General features: G+C 45.7%; 1 protein-coding gene across 1 annotated transcript in view; it reads right to left on the bottom strand.

Moving 5' to 3' along the window:
- Positions 1-21,097, bottom strand: part of KIF5A (kinesin family member 5A) — a 602,234-nt gene that overhangs the window by 100,171 nt on the left and 480,966 nt on the right. Inside the window, exon 23 of the mRNA XM_069230811.1 lies at positions 6,825-6,929. Within this exon, the coding sequence (XP_069086912.1) occupies positions 6,825-6,929 (105 nt within the window). The remainder of the gene's footprint in view (positions 1-6,824; positions 6,930-21,097) is intronic.

Raw genomic sequence — 21,097 nt, 5'->3', positions numbered from 1 at the left:
GATACTTGTTGTGACATTTTGGGCAGAATCGGAATGGGGTCCGTTCCATCAGCCTTGAAGAGACACGTGGCCGGGCCGACCAGACCCCGACGGGGGATCGATATAACCCCAAAGGGCCACCGGAGCTCTTCAAAAGTCGGTGTCGATCTGTAGTAACTAACCCGATACCGAACGCAAACAATACAGTCGAATTTTCCGAGATTCTAACTAACTTTCCGAACCGAAACACGGAGCGAAAAAGAACACGTCCGAACCCGATGGCGGAAAAAAAACAATCTAAGATGGAGTCGACGCCCATGCGCAATGGAGCCGAAAGGGGAGGAGTCCCTCGATCTCGTGACTCGAAAGACTTCTTCGAAGAAAAACAACTTGTAACACTCCGAGCCCAACACTAGATGGCGGGATGTGCAAAGCATGTGTATCTGCAGCTACACATGCCATCAAACAGATCGTTACTGCAGTTAAGTAACTTTTTCTTCTGATGGACACTTCTAGCTGAAGATTCTTCACACAGAGAACAGCAATACCCTGCTCAGGAAGAGGGTTGAAGGATAGTTAGATGAGGAAATCTTGAGGAATGGGCATGGAAAAGAGTTGGTCTCTGTGCAGCTCTGAATCCAGGCACTAGTGCTCTGTGAAGGTGTGCAAGGAAGCCCACGTTGCCATCTTATAGATTTCTGTAGTAGGGCCCCCTCTAGCAAGTGCAGAAGTGGACAACATAGCCCTGGTGGAATGAGCTCTGAGCCCTTCAGAAGGCTCTTTCTTGGAAAAGCTCTAGCAGATCTTGATGCAGAGGATGATCCAACATAGGAAAATCCTCTTTTGTACAGTCTTACCTTTCTAACCTTTTTTGCCACCATAGAAATTGACAAAGAGCTGGTCGCCTGATCGGAAATCCTTAGGTTGGTCCAGGTAGCAATCAACCAACCACTAATAATCCAACCGATGCAACCATTCCTCCTCTTTCGTAGAATTGGTGGGGGGAGGCAGAAGGTTGGAATAGTGATGGATTGACTGAGATGGAAGGGGATAACCACCTTACGAAGGAAAGCAGCCCTGGTCCGCAGCATCAACTTTTCTGGAAAGAAATAAGTGAAGGGAGGGTGACAGTTAAGAGTTTGCATCTCACTAATACTTCTAGCAGAAGTGATTGCAACTAAAAACGCAGTTTTGAGGGTTACCATCCATAGTGTACAACTGCGAAGAGGCTCGAATGGAGTCCGCATCAAAAAGGTGAGAACTAGATTCAAATCCCTCTAAGGAACCACAAAGGGAGTTGGAGGTAACATTTTCACCAAACCTTTGAGGAAGTGCATAACAAGAGGGGAATTTCAAAAGGGATGACTGGTCAGGCAGACAGAGGATTGCAGACAAGGCAGTCAAATACTTTTTCACAATGCCAGTAGGGCAAACCCTCTGAGCAAGGGACAGAGCAAATTTCAGTGACAACTTGGTTAGCCAATGTTCCACATATTTGTCTGCACACCACACAACAAAGTTGTACCATATGTTGCAGTAAACAAACTTAGTGGTTGAGCGACATAATTACAAGATTACTTTGACCACCTCCGGTGAAAGCTGAAAGGAGCTCAGTTGTTTCTGCTCAATGTCCAAGCATGAAGGTGGAGGTTTCAGAGACTGGGGTGCAGAATCATGCCCTCCGACCTGGAGAGAAGGTCTGTCCTGAACAGGAGACGAAGCAGGGACATGTGGAAAAGCACAGAATATCTGCATACCACATCCTTCTTGGCCAATCCTGAAAGAGAAAGATGGTATGGGCCAGTCTTGGTAAATCTTCATGAGAGCTCCAGGAATCAAGGATATGGGGGGAACTGTGTAATGAAGCTGAAAGTTCCACCTCAACAGAAAAGTGTCCCCTAAGGCTCCCTGGAGCGGGTACTGGAGGATGCAGAACTGGTGTCATTGAGCATTTTGCAAGGAGATGAATAAGTTCACCTCAGAAGTGCTCAACTGGGCAAAGATATCCTGGACTCCCTCTGGCAGGTGATTCCACTCATGATCAGGGAGGTGACGCCAGCTCAGGCTGTTGGCGCAGACACTCAGAGCCCTGCAAGGTGGTTAGAGGGGTGCCAGATTCCATGGGGATGTGCCAAAGACCACAGCCTCAATGCTTTCAGGGAATGGAGGTGAGACACTACCCCCCTTGCTTGTTGACGTACCACATTGCAGTTGTGTTGTCTGTCAAGATCTGTATGGACCTACCTACAATGGAGGGGAGGCCTTGAGTGCCAGCTGAATCACTTGCAATTCTAGCAGGTTGATGTGAAGAACCTGCTCTTTTGTAGATCAGAGGCCTTTGATCTCAAGATCCTCCAAATGAGCACCCCACCATAGGGTGAAGGCATTTGTCACTACCATAGTCATGGTTGGAGGTGGAGTGAAGGCCATCCAACAAGTAAAGTTTGCCGTCTTCCCCCACCAAACCACTTTAACCGCAGCACTGCAGGAGATTATGATGGAACCCAAAAGGTTCCCGCCATACTGGAGCCACAGCCTGAGGAGGCACCACTGCAGGGCCTTTATGTGCCAATATGCGTGCGTTACTAGGAGAATGCAGGAAGCCAGCAGACCTAGGAATCTCAGGACTCTCAGAACTGGTGGAACAATTTTCTGGATGTTTCTGATCCTCTGCAATGGAGAAAAGGCAAGGAGATTATTTGGTGTCCAGTATCGACCCTTTGAACTGGAGTCATTGGGAGGACCATAGGTAAGATTTGGGCTCACTTGATCAAAAAGCACAGGTCGAACAGCAGAGATGCTGCTGACTGCAGATGGCGCAACACCATCACCGATGAACTAGCTTTGATGAGCTAGTCATATAGGTATGGGAAAGTGGGGGTGCCTGGCCTTCTGAAATGGCTATTATCTTCTTGCACTGCCATCACCTTCGTGAAGACTCGAGGTAACAATGCTAAGCCAAAAAAGAGGTAACAATGTTAAGCCAAAAGGTAGTATTGCAAACTGGTTGTGTGTAGAGCCACAAATCGCAAGTACTTCTGGTGCAACCGCAGAATAAGAATCTGGAAGTATGCATCCTTTAAGTCGAGTGACACCATCCAGTCTCTAAGCTGAAACACCTGTAGAACTTGAGCTAGGGTCAGCATCTTTAATGTTTCCTTTTGAAGGAAGAAGTTCAGGTCCCTGAGGTCCAGGATGGGATGCAGCCCGCCTACCTTCTTGGGCACCAGCAACTAATGTGCATAACATCCTTGGCCCCTTTCGTGCTCTGGGACTAACTCCACCACTTTCTTGAGAAGAAAAGCTGCCATCTCCTGCTGAAGAATGGATAAATGGTCTGAAGGTGGGGATGATTGAAGGTATTCATGATTTGAAGGACCCAATGGTCCGAAGTAATGGTCTTTCATGCTGGAAGAAAATGAGATACCTGCCCTCCCGCAGGCTCAGTGTAGGGTCAGGGAAGCACACTAGACCGTCTTTCCTGGCGGTCTGGGGAGAAGGAGGAGGAGGAAACAGAGGAGGCTTGCAAGGTAGATCAATGGCATTTTCCTCAGCTTCTTCCTCTAGATTGCCTGACAAGGGGATTAGGCTGCTGTTGTCGAGAATGAAAGGAAAAATCCTAGTGAAGCCGCAAGAGTGTCAAAACAGATGAAACAGCACCCCCCTCGGATGGTGGTCAGAGTTAGAAGCTCAAGCATGAGGAAGCGTGTGATGCTTTGTAGGCCTTACATTGCTCTAGGGATGAGTGAGTCTTGTGACCAAAAAGTCACACCCCATCAAAAGGAAGTTCAGTAAGGTTAGCCTGAGCATCCGATGAGAATTTGGAAGTGCAAAGCCAAGCATGTCCCCATATTGTAACGCAAGTCCCCATGGCCCACGACACCGAACCCACAGAGTAAAGTCTAGATGTGATTATATGGTGGGAGGCATTCTGAATATTTGCAATGAGAGGCTGAAAATGGTCTATCATGTTGGCTTACACATGTGACAAGTTGATCTCGGCCATGTCCCACAAGGCATGGTTATATCTGGCTAAAAGGCAAGTTTTGTTAAGGGATTTCAGGGAAATATTCACCACGTAGAAGGCCTTTTTATCCCAGGCCTTGAGTTGCTTCAACTTCCTATCAGAGAGAGCTGTTGGAAAGACACCTCCAGATTGTGCCTCAGAACAGAAGGCTTGAATGATGAGGCTCTCTGGTTATGGATGGGCCAAAAGAAATGCTGAGTCACCAGCAGCTGGACAATAACGGTGTTCCACGAGCCACTTGACTAAAAGAGGGTTTCTCCCATGCTGCCAAAGTGGTTTCCAAAAAGGCCTCTTTAAAGAGGAGAAACGGTTCTGAAATTGCAGTAGAAGGCAAAAGAACTTTGTTCAGAACATTAGTCTTAGTTTCTGTGGTGAACAGTTGGAGATCTAAGTCCTTGGTGGCATTTGCATCACTTTAAGTAGAGATACTACATCAGACATTGGTGGCCCAATGGGTAAGTTCATAGTTACCTATGGGGAAGTGTCTATGCCGCTGGTGCCGGACATCCCTTGGAGCTCCAGAGGATCCTGATCAGTGTCTGCATAGGGGATACATTCAATAGGATCAGTGTCATGAAGACGAGACCTGTATACTTCCTCCTCTGAAAGATTTTGGTCCTGCCTGTGAGACCTGTACTAAGAAGTGGTGTTGTTGCTGTGGTGCCACGCTGCAGTATCTGGTGCTGGAGATGGCTGCAACAGCGGGGGAGGTGCCATCCATGGCATTTGTTTCAAAGATGGCATTAACCTGACTGCCGGGTTGAAACGGTATGGCGTGGGTACAGGGTCCAATCAAGCAATGCCGAAGTTCATAAGGTGTAAAGGCATACATACTAGAAGCCAAAATGGGGCCACTAGTTCTGAAGGGGTGTCAGCCAGCACTGAGGCCTTCTCAAACATAGAATACATTGTGAGCTGGATCCAAGCCTGGGGTCAGAAACTCGGGGAAGACTTATTCTGAAGCTCGAGTCTAGGGCGGTAGAGATACCGGTGCCAACAGCTCCAGGACGGACGGAGGTCACTCTGGAGCCAAGTCCAGTGGTGGAGCTGGGCTGTGCAGAGGAGTATCTGCTGGAGTTAAGTAGACTAACTTCAATTCCATGGACGAAAATCCCATGGGAGATGGAGAGTGATGGGAAGACTTACCTTTTGAGTGCTTTTTTGACTTTCTGTGCTGCTTCTTTTTCTTGCCAGTTGAAGAGGATGATGGAGATATGCAGCAGAGGCTCAAATGTATGTGGCATCACAGAGTCTTTTTGGCACTAGCCATGAAGAGCTTGGCCTCCTGCTCTTTGGCCCTTGGGTGCGTGCTGAGGCATGAAGATCAGGTCTTGGAGTCATGGTCTGACCTAGGCACCAAAGGCAAACTCAATGGGGGGGTCCATTATGGACATCTGTCCCTTACAATCTCTGCAGGGTTTGAACCCTGGTTTCTTGGGAGGCAACATGGCACTGATTTTATGGAATTTTCTGTGAGTAAACACTTTTCAAAGAGTGAAGCTCCGGATCCGTGTCAAAGATGCAGAAAAATGGTACTCATGTTATTGCACCTGGGTGGGTGATTCATAGCCTATGTGATGCTGCCTGACATTATTTCCAGCACTGACAGAGTCCACCACCCCCTATCAGTGACTTGAGAGCTTTGAAGTTTTCCAAATCCAGTCTGAGTTTCGAGGTTGTTCTACAGGTAAGGAACCTGCAGATAGACTTATCCATCAGAAATATATCTCACACTCTGTACATCTGACTATAAACTAAATTTTGTCAACGTTTAAACCAGCACAAATGGAGGAAAAGCCTATGAACTTAAACAAACATCGTGTTTTAAACTCCTAAACTCACCTTTCTCTTCCAGAGGGCATAGCTTGGACATTTGATTGGAACTTCATTTTCCTGCAGTACCCTGTTAGGGAACACTAAAGACTGGGTTGCGCTTTTCTGCACATATTTGGATAATACTGATTAGATGTTTCACAAAAGCCATTCGCATTCAAAATATTCTTGTGTTATTATGTTACTGACAGACATTTTTGTGATTGAGGCTCATTTGTTGGCCGTTCTATAACGTAGATACCATGCCTTCACTATCTGCTAGTCCTAATTTCGTGGTAAGAAAGTGTCAGTGAAGAACTAATGCCCCACAGCCATACTGTTGAGACCCTCCCGATGAGCCAAAATTCTCTAGTACAACACTGAAGGAGCAGGGATGGATTTACTTCACAAGGAAGCTGGTCACTGTTGTTACATTTTATGAGGAGGGATGACTCTTTTTTCTCATAGTGGGATAATATGACTGATAAGTGAAACATAGCAAATGAATATTACAAACTGACTAGCCAGTTCTCTAACAGAATGCAAAGAACTTTAACAAAGTACATTAATCAACGGTGGCCTTTAAAAATACACAAAAGCAAGGGCTCGTTATCCTAATCCAATGAAAATACACTTGAATTCAGTGTTTTACGTAACTGCTGAAATATGTAGGCATGAATAAAAAAAATGAAATATCAATAAATATTTAGCAACATTTTCACAGAATTCATCTCGTGACAAAGAGGAAATGAATGTACCTTTACAATGTAATTTTTGCAGTATTACCAACCCTGGTATGGCTTTTTTTTTTTAAAACACAATTGCCTATGTAGGTTTTCCATACTTTTTATGATACTTATCTAGAACTGTTATCTCTACATGATTTACTTGTTTGATTGTACTACTCCATTTTCAGCTGCCAGCATCAGTGGGGACACCTTTAAATGACAAATGGAGCATTTCAGTCCTGCCAACTGTGGAGGATTCCTGGAGGTTTGCCACATACCTGTTTGTGAACCTTTGTAAGCTGATCCAGGTTGTTCTCAAGAAAGGAAATCTTCTGCTTCTGGGAGTGAATCCCCCCACTGTCCTCAGGCTCCATCTCAGAACTCTGTGGGTGGCAAAACAAAGACAGGCTGCATCAGAACTGCGGGACCTCCAACAATCAGACTTTGACATCAGTGAGCTAAATGACAGCTCCATCCCTTGGGAGTTCATTGCATGCCCTGCCAGTTGCTAGCTCGGTCACTGGCAGAGATGATATAATGTTTGTGGGCCTTGATTTTCCTGTGTAATATCCTAGTACTGCAACAGGACACAAGCTTTCTGTGGTCTTCTTTAGCATGCTGATGTGGACGTACTTCAGCCCCAGATACTGGCTTTGCAGAATCAACTAGCTGCTTGGAAATCCCATAGACTTCTAAATGGCCAATCCATCGACCCTGCTAACATGCAGGGAGAAGACCTTACCCTCCATTTCACAAAATGGGGCTATAGTGAGGTCATCCAAAAAGACAACCCCAGCTGCTGTCTGTTGGTTCAGAATGTTTTAGTATTTTATTTAGACTTTCATAGAATTCACATAGAATTCCAGAGTAAATTAAATTAATCTGTACCTGTCAGGAATTCCCAAGACAACTTCCATGAATATCTATTACATAGAAAAATAAATGTAAAGGTGTACATTTCAGCAATTGAAATGAGATGCTTTTGATTTTTTTTTCAGAGGGAAAACATTTACTTAATGCTGCAAACCTTTTCTCTACACCACCATCCACTTAGTGAGGGTTCTCTTCCCATTGCCAGTCGTAAAGAACACATTTACACCTGTCACTGAAAGGGTTTCTGTGTGAAAAACTACCTAAACCCTATATTAGTCTCCACTAATGAAAAAGTTTGTGATTGTTCAACAACATGTGCAGGCAGGTTCGCCTCAGGGCACCCACAAAACCCTCGAGGATCATATATGCTCATATTTAAAGCCCTGCATGATGGCTTAATTTTTCACTGGGATAATGTAATTGTGTAGTTTGTGAGTCTATTGACTTGCGATTCTCGTTCTCCATTCGAATACGCTCGGCTCTTTTCTGCCAACCCAAGAATCATTTCAAAGAGAAAAGTCACTTATTTAAATCTGTGTTTGCATATTATGCCTATTTAATAGCGGATTCTCTTTCTGAATTCAAATAGCTATTTTTTTAGATTACAAAGATCACTCTAACATATTGCAAATCCCAAACCTTTTTTAACACCAATATTGATAAAAAATGACAGAAAAGTGAGCATGTAGGTATCACAGCTTCATATCGTGGGCAATCTGTTCTGATACTTTAGGATCAGAGCAGCTGATCAACTGTTTCTGAGAGCGCTGGTGTGGTAGTTGACAGTTCAGTTGGACGCTTACAGTATTTAATAGTAACTTAAAGCTGAATTGTTTTGACACTCTAAACGATTTCTGGATATGAGTAAGGTAAAAGTTACTCACCTGTAATTGTAGTTAATTGTAGCTACAGTTCTTCAGTATTGGCATTTTTAATAGATTTGCATGCTTAAATATTACCCTAACATCTGAAGGGGTAACCTCGGTAGTCAATGTCCAGATAGCAGTATAAATATACTACAAAATAACACTGAAACAGCCACAGACGACATGCACCAACTTCTCCTTATTCAGTGACCCAAACTCCAACAAATGAGGTGGAGAGATACAGATTCCCCCCCCTCCCCCCCTCCCCCAGGAGGCTCTAGCAGCCAGATTTCGGTAGCTCATTAAAGAGATGTATAAAGCCACATGAACTGGGAGTCTGTGTGTGGGGTTGTGCGTGTGTGAATCTATGAATGATAACAATGCTGAAGACCTCTAGTTACAGACAAGTTACTTTTTCTTCTCAATCATTGGATATTTCGTAGATTAACACAAACCTAGGCGGAATGAGGTTCACCTTAGAAAAACGGGTTGCACAGTACTGCCTGTTCAACTGCCATTTTGGATCTTATCTGCAAATGTAGCAGTAATGCTTAGAACAAGTATGGGGGACATTCTACATTGTGACCTTGCATAAGTTTTATGAGGCACTTCAGCAAGATTGTCTCTGAAGCCACAATGCCTCTTGTAGAATATTCTCCTACTTTGGGTCTAAGAAGCTGTCTTCCTTGGCCTGGCAGAAAGAAATGCATTCTGTGACATTGCAAGCTATACTTTGAAAGAGGACAACTCTTGTTGGAATTTGCATAGGCAATGTAAAGCTGGTCTGATTTTTTAAAGTCTTTTGTTCTCTCCGGGTACTTCAACAATGTTTGAGGCCCCAGGAGTAAAAACGCCTTTTATCGATGAGCAAATGGGTGATGAAAAGAAGCTGCCAAGTGATTGTTTTCATTAAGATGGAGCAACATTGATACTTTAGGCATGCAGTGGGGTTCGTAGCAAGTTTTTTCTTTATCTTTGTCAAACTGAAGGTAAGGTGGTTTACGGACACAACTTGGATTTCACTAATGGACTTTGCTAATGTTTTGGCTTGAAGAACGTGGTTTCCACGACATCTTTTGAAAAGAGGCTTTGTGTAAAGGTTCAAACAGTTCATAGCAAAGCGTAAGCTCATAGCAAAGTGTTTACCTCCCAAGCTGATGGTACTTTTCTAGCGCAAAACAGTCCTTTTATAAATACTTTTATTAATCTTGTTGAGGAAACACGAGTGCTTGAAATTCTGAGATATCTGGATATAGCTGTCAGAGGCAGTATCATAGATACTCTAAGCCAGCAAAAGGTAAGGTAATACTTTATGAGGGCACTTTTCAAATGAGTCAATGTTATGAGAAGAGGTCCAGATGTGGAAATAATTCCGTTTCAGTAAGTAGGTCTTTCCACTAGAAGCTGCCCCAGATGCTCGAAGAACAATCCTACAGTTTGGTATAATGTTGAGAAGGCCAAACTAAAGGTCAGACGCGGCCAAGCAATCAGGTGCCGGAATGCTGGATGTGACATAGCACACAACCTTGTTCCTAGAGAGAAGTAGATTGGAGTGTTCATCAAGAGATCCCAAAGGTCTGTCTGGCCTATGGTACTGCAATTAGTATAAGTGTGCATGAAGGCTCGCTCATCAGTTTTCCAAGAATTCTCCCTGGACTAGCGTAATCATAACAAAAAAGCAAAGATTCCTGCCCTGCTGGCAAAGGATAGGAATTTGGAGTGCTCTGATGCAGTAGGGAGATCCAGAAACAGTGTGCCCCACTACTGAAACATCAGTTGAAGCTGTCTTGCACCTAGCTCCTATTTGTGGCATTCAGAATTGCGTCTACTAAGCGCATTGCTGTGGCATTTTACAATACGGAAACATTTTCCAAATGGAATGTGACAATCATTGACAGTACTTTCTGTGACAAATTGTGTTTGCACCTTGTTTTTTGATACAGTAGAAAGCAGTTATATGGTCTGTCCTGAAAAGTACTTTCTGGTGTGAAGTTAGTGGCAACAAAGTTTTCAGGACTAGTCCGTCTGATCTGAGTTCTAGAATATTTAATTGTAAACCTTGTTCCTGTGAAAATCAGAGACGGCTTGTTGAAAGAGTGACACAAACTGTTGTGAGAGACATTAGTCATGTGATGAAACTGTGGCTCTGGAAGATAGAGACCTAAACCACCTTTTTTAAAATAAATATTTGTATTGGCATCAGCATATATAGCCTATAGGACGATGTATAGACAGCTCCCATTGGTGATCAAATGACAATCAAGTACCAAGGTACAATCGTCACGTTTGTGCAACGCCTTTTCATAATAACGGAATCATCTAGTTTTACATTGTTTCTTCATAATGGTAGCAAAATGTTATCAGAAGTCCGTGTTGTAAACAGTGAAAGCAAACCCGTCGTCCCAGCTCTGTGGAAAGATAACAAATAAAGAACTCCTCGGCTGACCTCACTTATATCAACCAGTGTTGTCAGAAGGGTTGGCATCTAAGGAGCGGAAGGAGGTGGGGCAGGGGGGTTAAGGCTGCAATGGGAGCCCTCATAGAGGAACTTCTCTGTAGACCGAGATAGCAGGCTGCCCACTTTTTCTAGTGGCTCACATCAAAGTCCCTGGAGGTGGCCCCTCCCCCCATGGACCCAGTCAGGGGCCTGCCGCTCGTGCACAGTTTACTATGCTGAGGGCCCCCCCTGGAGCGCCCCCTCCCTGCGCACCGTGGGGAATGCGGGGGCCTTTGTTACGCCACAGGCTCTTTCTATGCCTAGCCAGCGGCCAAACCATGTACCTATGCCATCTGCTAGATCTGCAGGGACGTCGGTCGTACCTGCTGGGTGTGTGCAACCGAGTCTTCATCAGTGCGCGCTGTAATTTACTCAGGGAAGGGGGCGCTGCACTCCTCCATGTGTCGAGCTAGTAAGAAATCCACCAGTCGGGCCTTCCCCTCGTCAGTCTTATGTTTTATAGATAATTCCGATAGACAAGTCTCAGAAAAACATGAGCCGGGCATTCCAATGGCAATAACTTCTGTGTCAATCATCAGTAGTGGGTGAGCCACGACGCGTAGAAGAAGTCTTTTACCAGAGTCATAATCTGGGGAACTGTGAAGAATCTCTCGGGGGGTGAGTGGGGGGAAGTTTTCCCAGGTCGGCCGGGGGTGAGGTATGTCTTGTGTCAGTTTAGCGTCAGTCTCTGAGCAGGGATAACTCTGCATCAACAGATGGAAGCTGGGTGCGGTAAAGCCACCGGACAGTTTTCCTGCCCAATCAGAATAGGGGCAAGGTCTGTAAGAAATCAAGTGTTGGTGGTTCATGTTGAAGCGCCTGCCACTGAGAGCGGAGTGGTGCTTTAATGCGTTCGTATAGTATGAACTGCATGTCGTGTAATTCCATATTAGTTACAGAGTTCTTGAAAGTTCATCAGAGTGCCAGCGTTGTATGATTCCCCAATCTGAGTGATAGGGGTGTCGGGCCATCGCGTTATGGATTTAGGGGACAGTCTGCCTATGCATAGGGGGTGACCAGTGAGTGAAAACACGGGGGCACGGGAGGCTGGGGTCAGGTAAGCAGTAAGCCCCTCTCCAGGGCGCTCGAGGGCACCAGGTTTTCTCCGGTCCCCCATTTGTAAGGCAGGAGGTCATGAACAGTGATATTTTAGTGCCCCTGTGTCTAGTTCCAATTGGGACAGCGCTGTGTCTTCATAGGAGAAGCCCGCTAGCCTTCTGGTTGGCCAATGCTGCACAGTCACTATATATTATTTCTCAAAATTAGGGCCCCTATCCCTAGGTGTGGCTCACGGCACAGTAAAGGGGCAGAGTGGCGCACCATGTGTGTATGTGTGTGTGGTGGTGTGGTGGTGGTGTAGGGGGGGGGGGGTGGGGGAGGGGGTCGGGGGGTGAAGGGACAAAAACATGGAAAACATTAAATTAAAAAAAAACGTACCTGACTTCCCACCGCCACATCGCTCTTCTGGCTCCACTTGCAGGCACAGGCTCCCAGCCTGCCCTGCAGCTAATCATAATGCTGCTCTCATGCTGCTGGCTAACATGAAAGCAGCGTTAAGATTGGACGGAGTGCTCTGGCTTGGCGCTCTCAGGCAGACTGTGAGCTTGGGAGCCTGGTCCTGCTTTCCTTAACCCAGCAACACAATGCAGAGTTGAAGAGAGCTCAGTGCGCATGTGTGTTTGGCCAGCCCGAAATGTCCGGCCAAACACAAATGCACACTGAGGGGATTGTACAGCAGTCCCCCTCCTTCCCTGTCATCCTCCATGGCCCACCCCTTTAAAAATAAAACGATAATAAACATTGTTTATTATCGTTTTCTTTTAAAGGTTTGCAGCTGCTGCTGACGCGGGGGCGACACTCCTCTGCCATAGCCTAGCCCTCCTCACTCTGTGGGTAGTTGAAGTGTTGACAGAGCCACTCGTCCCAACCTAGTTCCCCACAGAAGCTCTCTAAGGAGTACATCCAGCTCTCGAAAAAAGGATCTTGGTAATACCATGGTGACGGTGACAATATAATACAACAGGCAGGGCAGCACATCCATTTTGGCCATCACTGCTCTGCCCTCCATTGATTGGGTCAGTGCGATTTAGAATTTAACTTGTGATAGAAAGTACTGCTGCTCCCAGATTGCCATCGTTATTGTCTGCGTCAGAGTGATATATCAGCACTGCAAGTTTTTTTAAGCAGTTCAGAGCCTAGTGTAAGGCTCCTAATCCATCAGTCAGTGCGCTGGGGAGAGTGTCCTTAAACAGTGGGAAAAAAATCGATTTGTTCCAGTTGATCTTAAGCCTAGGCTTTAAGAGAAATCAACGCATTATCCCCTCTTTCTTAGCCAGATCTACCCTGACATCACAAATATAGACCAGTAGGTCATTTTCGCATAGTGTGAAACCACGTGTGACCCTGGCCATAGGGATTCCCAGGTCTGCCCCACTTTGTGGAGGGACTGCACCACTGGTTTAATTGCGAGTATTAAGAGTAAGGGGGTGAGTAGGTATACCTGCTGGGTGCCTCTGTGTATCATGAAAGAATGTGAGATACAGGGGCCTATCTTCAGTCTAGCAGTAGGTGTAGAATATAGGATTTTCACCCAGCCCCCCAAAGCTTCTGTCAAACCTGTATTTGTTAAGGGGCGAGCACATGTATGTCCAGTCAAGGGAGTCAAATGCCTTTTCTAAATCAAAGGTGAGGCAAGCTGAATGGAGGTATCGAATTGGCTAATAGGCTAGGACTGAGTAAACCCTTCTAATATTTAAGGATGTGCTGGGACAAATCCACACTGGTTGTATTGATTGAGGTTTGAAGCTGCTCCAATATTCCCTTTGGCAGCAGCTTACTGAGGGCTTTGTAGTCTGTTTTAGAGAGGGGACGATGTCTCTGGAATCTCGGCTGAGCTTCAAGATCAAGCTGAACAAGATAGAGGTGACCATGACTCCAACAGCACAGGAAGGGAGGCTTCCTTCAGCAATCATGGTGTTAGAAAGCTTTGACAAACGAGGTGCTAACTAGGGTGAGAATGTTGAGTAAAACTCAGAGGGGATCCCATACATGCAGGGGACTTTACCGGTCAGCGGGTCCCAGAGAACTTCTTTGATTTCTTACTCAGTGATAGATGCTTCCAAAGCCAGCTTTTGATGCGGTGTCAAATGTGGGCGTCTGACTGGCTGCAAGAAATCGTCAATATTAAATAGAGGGTATGAAGCAGTGCACTGATATAAGTTCTAGTAAAATTTAAAGAATGTTGCTTTGATATCTACTTCTGTGTAACACAGGTTTAGGAAGGTGGCCCTCTATGTGGTATGGGAATACAGTGTAAAAAAATCCAGGGGTTCCCCAATGAGCGAACAGGGCTTGCTATGCAATCCCAAAGTGCTCTATTTAGGGTTAGTGTGGTCGAGAAGCCTTAGGCTTAACAGAGAAGAGTGCAAGACATCTACAAATACACACAATAGTCAATAAATGAGACACACAACTCAAGAAGGAGGTCCACACTAATTTATAAAAATAGCAAGTATCTTTATATATGTTTAAGCATCAGAGAAAAATCATTCAGGTAAGTATGTTTTTCAATAATAATTCTTTACACTTTAAAAAGTGGACACAGTGCAATTTGTGGGTTCTGCAAACAGGAACAGTGCAGCGACTTTCAAGATCAGTCTCCTGGGGTTAAGTTGAGTAGCGGGCAAGGTCCAAGGCAGCACCCACAGTACAACCTCAGCGGCACGGGGGCAGCCGGGTGCGGAGTGCAAAATAGCGTTGGGTGCCCAATGCTTTCCTATGGAGTTGCGGAAAGAAGCTGTATGCTCTGGCAAGCAGGCCAGTCGGGCCGAACCAACAGCGGGGCTCAGGCCCCATGATGCATTGGCACAGGTATTGATGCTTTGGTCCTCTCCTCTATGGAACAGGGGTGACAAGTGTAGAGGTGTCCTTAGGTGTTGGATTTTTCTGACCGGAGTGGTCTCTGTAGAGGAGGACTGCATGCAGGGGCTGCAGGCATCGGTGGGGAGTCCAGGAGGGATGAAACCACAAACGACGCAGGCTCTGGAGGACTGTAGAACCTTGTTGGTACCAGTGGTCCACTTCAACTCAGGTCGGTGAAAGCCGGTGCTGTGATGACTTCAGGTGTCAGGTTTTGGCGGTTCCAGAGGCTTTAAAGTCCCTTCTTTCGAGGTTGTTGGAGAACAGATCTACTGTTCACAGGAGGTCTTAAGTCTATATTGAAGGCAGGCAGTCCTCCCAGGTTTCTGGAGTCACAGCTGTAGGATGAGTCAACTTTGGCGCAGATTCCAATGAGGGATTCAGACAGGCCAGTGGGGTAGGTAACAAGTCAGCTGCTTCTTTTCTCCTCTTTTGCTGTCACAGCTATTCAGTGTCCTTGGTCTTCTTAGGCCATGAAGATCTGCTTCTCTGGTGCCAGGGGCTCCCCTAAATACTGAATTTAGGGGTTGTAGGGGTTGTGTAGGGTTGTAGCCAATGGGCTACTGACCCTTGGAAAAACCACGCCCCCTCTCTCACAGGAGCCCAACTTAGTTGTGGTACTAGCCTGGATGTGCCATGCCTATCTGACTAGCTAATTATCCCACCTGTCCAGGTGCCAAAAGGTGGCTTCCTCTCCTGTGAGTGGAGCCAGATTTGCATTTCAAAGGCAGCAGCCCTTTGAGGCGTGCCGCCTTAGGAAGGCTAATCAGCAGGTCATCATGTGGGAGGGGGTGTTACACCCTCTTCTTGGACAGGCTTTTGTTCTGGGCCTCCAGGAAGCAGAATGCTCTCACCCTAGGAGTCTAGAATGGTGTCTCCATTGGCAGGCTGGCAGAAACTGGACAGCCATCACACCAGAGACTGGTAGGGTTTTAGTGGGCACCTCTAAGGTGACCTCTGGATGCATGTATTGGTAAATCCAACACTGACATCAGTGTGGGTTCACCAATACGAGATGTTTGATACCAAACATCCCTATCTTCTGTGAAGCCATCATGTAGCTGGGGAACTCGTACTGACCAGTGTCCATCACAGACATCTTAAATGGCTTCCCTGGTCACTTACTATGTCTGAGAATAGACAAAGACATAGTAGGGGCATATTTGCTTGTGCAGATATGGCCTCCCATGTAATATAATGCACTCTGCCTTAGGCCTGTAAGGCCTGCTATAGGGCTAACATACATATATTGCAAGCAGTATTAGGGGACATGGCACACAGGCTGTACCATGTCGTGTTTTTACTTTTGTCTGCACCAAGACACGCAGCCTGCAATGGCAGCCTGTCATGTGCTTCGAGAGGAGTCCCTTAAGGTGGCAAAAGTCGTGTTTCAGCTCTTAGGGACACTCTTTAGCACCTCAGGCCCCAGGTACCATTTACTAGGAACTTACAGAGGGTGCTAAAGAATTTGCCAATTGGGGAAACAATTGTGCAGATTTGGGAAAGAGCTCTGGCTCTGGGGACCTGGGTATCAGGAACCCAGGGCTTTCAGTTGAAATCACATCATGTACCAGTGGGGGGTAACCATGTCAAAAAGAGGCACTTTCCTACAACGTGCACCAGAGATGATCTCAGATAGAGGTTACTGCAGTGCATGTTGGGAGGGCTTGAGCATACACTCTCAGAGTCTGCCTGCCTTCTTACCCTCTTTATGTATCTTTATCTTTAAAAGATATGTAGCATGATCAAGGCAACATAGCTTGTTCATGCCCTCTGGATGTTGCTTTAATAATTCTGTAATGAGCTCTGGATATTGCTGAGAATTAGGGGAGTGTATGTCTGTGGCAGGCAGTTTGCGTTCCAGTCTCTGCAAAGAATCCAATAGACAACTTTGAGACTGATATTGCAATACCCAATCCAAGCATGTTCTGGTCCCAAGACGAAATGTGAGCAGTTCTCAGCCATGATCCTGAGCTTGGTGGGAAATACAAGCGTGTACTTGATCCCCATTTCGCTCAACGTCTTCTTAACTAGGAGAAAAGAAAATTGCTTATGTTGTATGGTTAAAGTGTAATCTGGAGAGATCATCACATTAGCATGCTCTATTTGAAACTGGCCAGAGCATCTCAGGACTAGCAACATTGCATTTCTGTCTCTGAAGCTAAGGCAGCATGCCACTATGGATCCGGGTGCCCTTTGAGGTGAGGGCCACTGGGAAGGCACCCTATGGGCATCTTCCACCATGAAAAAAGGTGTGAGGCGCTGAGGGGAGACCTCTTTCTGAAGCCAAGTTTCAATGTACTTTGTGGGATGTCTGTTAACCAACATGAGTGAAGTGTCTGGATTGACTGGAGGAGGCTGCCTTAGCTCTCCGAAAGGCAGTGGAGGCCAGTGCATGCTCTCCAACACAGCTGTCTAAGACAGATGGGCTGGAGAGGTTTGAATTATGCATGTCGGGCTGGTCGTAGAGAGATAGCCTGGTAAACCTAAATACGCACTTCAAACTGAAACGGCCACTCTTCATTGCTGCCAATCAGCAGCAATGAAGCACTGGCCATGCCCTCCCACTCCGTTCAGCAGAGAGTAAAAAATAAAATGGTAATAAAAATAATTCTATGACCATTTTATTTTTCAGTTTTCTGCAGCAGTGTGTGTGTGCGTGGGAGGGTGACGCTCCTTGGCTCAAACAGAGAAACCGCTACTGCATTCAAGTCCCACTGGTAGGCCCGCTATATGCAGATCCATGCACTGTGCCCTTCCTTTTGAGTCTTCAGCTCTGCCTTCAGGATGTTGCACTCAATCTGAAAGGTCCGATAGGCTCTTGACCTGGATGACCACTGGTCTGCAAAGAATACCCATATCTTGCCCCACTGTATCTACATTTTGTACTAACGCATCATGCCTTTCCGCTATAGCTTGCAGGACAAGTTCTAACTTGTCTTGGCCCATCTGCTTTGGTTTAGTGCCAGGTCTATTATGCTCCAGCTCTCTGCTAGGCCCGGGGGGGGGTCCCATATGCCTATGATGGCTGTGAAAGCCTGGGAATCAGCAGCCTTCCTTGTCTGACCCATGCAAGACGGTATGCCCATCAAAGCCCATCAGGTGAGTGAGTGCTGTCTTATGGTTCTTTTTAGTATCAGCAAGGCTACGTGGGGTTGCCTACTGGAATAAGCATTCTCTAAGTCAATTGACACCAGAAAGCCTTTGTGGTTGATAGGCTGAAAGATGCTTAGGAGCAAAACCATCCTGAAATATTTCTGCTTGTTAAACCTGTTCATTGCAAGGAGGTCATAACAGAATGCCAGTCCCCAGACTCCTAATCAGAAAAAAACCTTGAGTAAACATTTTGATGTCTTTAGACTTTTGGTGCTGCGTGAATTAAGGACTTGCAAAAAAACTCAATAATCTCTAGTATTACAGCATTTAGAAGTAAATAATGCTCCATCCTTGGAGGTTTTGATGAAGGGTTGTAAACAAACTGTATTGTACTTCTATGTCTCATACTGTCCAATATCCAAAGATAAGATGTGATTTTACACCAGTTTGGATGATAAGGCCACACGTTTACCCCGTGATATAGGAAACAAAAGAAGTGGGCCTCCTGGGGAGTAGTGCATGCCATGCCTAAAACTGGCCTCTGTTTGAAGATGCAGCTATGCCCCTCCAATGTTTGTGGCCTTTTGTTTGTCTTCTTCCATATTGCTATGAGGACTGAGATTGTGAATAATAGCTCTTTTAAACAGAATAGACTTTTTCCAGATGATCCTGTTAATTATTTCATTGCCTTTAACGTTGAGGACTGCAATATGATAGATTCTCACTGCAATTAAGTAGACTAAGATATCTTGCCGTGTCAGTATCCATTTTCATCATCTGCAAGGTGTCCTCCACATTTTTTTCAAACAAGGGTTGCCCATCAATGGACAGGTCTGGCACTACAAATTGGACCTTCAGATGGAAGGATGTAGTTCAGAGCCATGCACATCTTCAAAGAGCAGCTCTTATCACTAATTGGCAAGAACCATTATCGGAACCATCCAGAAATGCATTAATAAGGTCTGGAGATGCATACTCTCCTTATGTAGAGATATCCTTTGCCCGGTTCCTTACAATTATCTGGCAGCAATGGTTAATTTGTAAAACAATAAGTACCAGGGCCCTCACCGGGAAAACACAGCAGCTTTCACCATCCATTGCCCCTGCCAGCTATGCAAATTATATTACCAACACAGTTATTAACCATCATACTCCTAAAAGTGTGACGATTCAGCCTGTTCAAGGCCCCCAAGGCTATAAAAATGGCAAGGATAGCATGTATTAGTGACTGTAAATGTATAATAAATTAATAAACAACTGTTTTTTTGCTCATACTCAAATTTGCAGACAGCGCCACCTTGTGACAGAGTGTCACAAGCTCAAGTGCTAGGAATTAAGTGCCAGTGCTGAGCACCGGTAACCACCTGCTCAAATTAAGCACTGTCTCGCAGGTTTTCCAAAATAGGAGCAACATCATGCCATAATGGTGTACAGTATCTTGACAAGCAGTTGTATTCACTTCCTTCACAGATGTTGCTGAAAAAAATAGCAACTATTTTGCCTATTGTTCTTAGTCTTTTGTCTTCATGATCTGCAAGGACAACACGTAGTATAAAGGGATTGTGGGAACATCTTTGAACTGCAGCAGATAATGCTGAGGGCCTGATTTAGATGTTGGAGGTAATGGTCGACTGGAAATCCATCTGCCGCTGTGATGGTCTGCCTGCCGTATTTAGAGGTTGGTGGCCCCATAGATGAAAGCCCCCATTCGAACCACTGTATCCACCAAGAAACACTGCTCGCGTCGATGTTGGGAGAGGGAAAAGTGAATGTCAGCGGGGTCCAAGCCACTCTTACCGCCATGCAGATTTGGATGTGCCTTACCACAAAGAAAATAGTGGGGGTCCAGCCTCCAATTCAGAGAATGCGGATTGAGGGGGTAAAGGTGGTGAAAACTCACTTTTTTCCCTATTCCACCCCCGTCTTTGACTGGACATGACTGAACAACACCTGCCATCACAGCTGACCGACCCACAGAGAAAACACTACCCCCTCGTCGCTGGGTTCAAAGGTAGGGAACCCGCATTGTTAGGGAAAGTTGGGAAGTAACTGCACAGGAGGTCAGGACTACTGTGTAAATATACATGTCATAGTCATTTTTTTAAGTTACTGTGACATACATATCTGTGTGACATAAGTTGGTCAGACATGGATGGGGACCTACTGCTACACAATACATATCATACACAACTGTCATTATGGTGCCAGTATTCATTGGTAAATGAATGTTGGCACCACAATGACAGTACATTCACACCTGTCAACTGTGTCCAGGTGTACACAGTGCCAGGGGAACTGTACCAGTCATGCTGTGTGGTGACTTGTATGTGTGAGTCAGTACGTGTATGTGTGTATGCGATGTGATTGGCTGGTAGAGGTGGTGGGAGCTGGACTGAGTGCTGTGGTTGTGTCAGAATGTGTGCCATCTGTATATGGCTTTCATGTTGTTGTGTTTGTTGTGTTGTGTGTTATATTGCTGCATGCAACATTCAGGTGAGTGGCGGGTGTTGTGTGGTTGTTGTTGTCTTGATGGGTGTAGCTGTGTTGGTTGTTGTGGTTGGTTGTATGTGGGTACAGTGTCAATGGTGAATGAATGTTGTGTTGTGGATGTAGGTAAATGTTCGTTTGCAGCATGTATGGGTTGTGTGGCATGATAATGGATAGGGTGTGTATGTGGTGTGTTGGGTAGTGTGTTGTGCAGGGGGACCCCGATGGCAAAGGTACAGTGTGTGTGACTTACTGCTATTCCATAGCCCCATGCCATTGTACAAAGTTCATTGGGTCCCACGATGTCCTCCCTTCATTAGCGAACCACCACCAGTTCTCCACTTACAGAGTTGTAACATCTAAATACGGCAGGCAGAATACCGTCGACTTGACTGTCTTCTCGGGTCTGCCACTGACATTGGCAGTACGACTGCCAAGATCTAAATCAGGCCCTGAGTCTTTTTCATTTGCCTTATGCATCTTTTCTAAGCAAGTTAAAGGTGAGGAACCTGTTGCCAGATTCCTCATCCATGACAATCCTTCCTCCCAAGGAAGGCCCAGAAAGGGAATATACCTTATGAGCTATCTTGCTTTGTATTTGAAATCAAAGAGAAAAGAGCTTTTCTCAACAGATGCTATCAGCAAATTGGACCTGTGCAATGCCCAGTCAGTGAAGCTGTGGAGGTGCTAAATGTCATCAGGGCAGAATCTCTAGGGGCATTTCTAGACTTCGATCCTCTACCATAATAGTCAGCCTATTCAGAGTCTTGTTACACATTATCTTGCCCAACTCCATCATCCTCCAAACTACAGC

This window comes from Pleurodeles waltl, chromosome 4_2 (genome assembly GCF_031143425.1).
Source record: "Pleurodeles waltl isolate 20211129_DDA chromosome 4_2, aPleWal1.hap1.20221129, whole genome shotgun sequence".
In the NCBI taxonomy this organism is placed as follows: domain Eukaryota; kingdom Metazoa; phylum Chordata; class Amphibia; order Caudata; family Salamandridae; genus Pleurodeles; species Pleurodeles waltl.
Note: the sequence above shows the minus strand (reverse complement) of the source record. Positions and strands in the feature narration are given on the sequence as shown.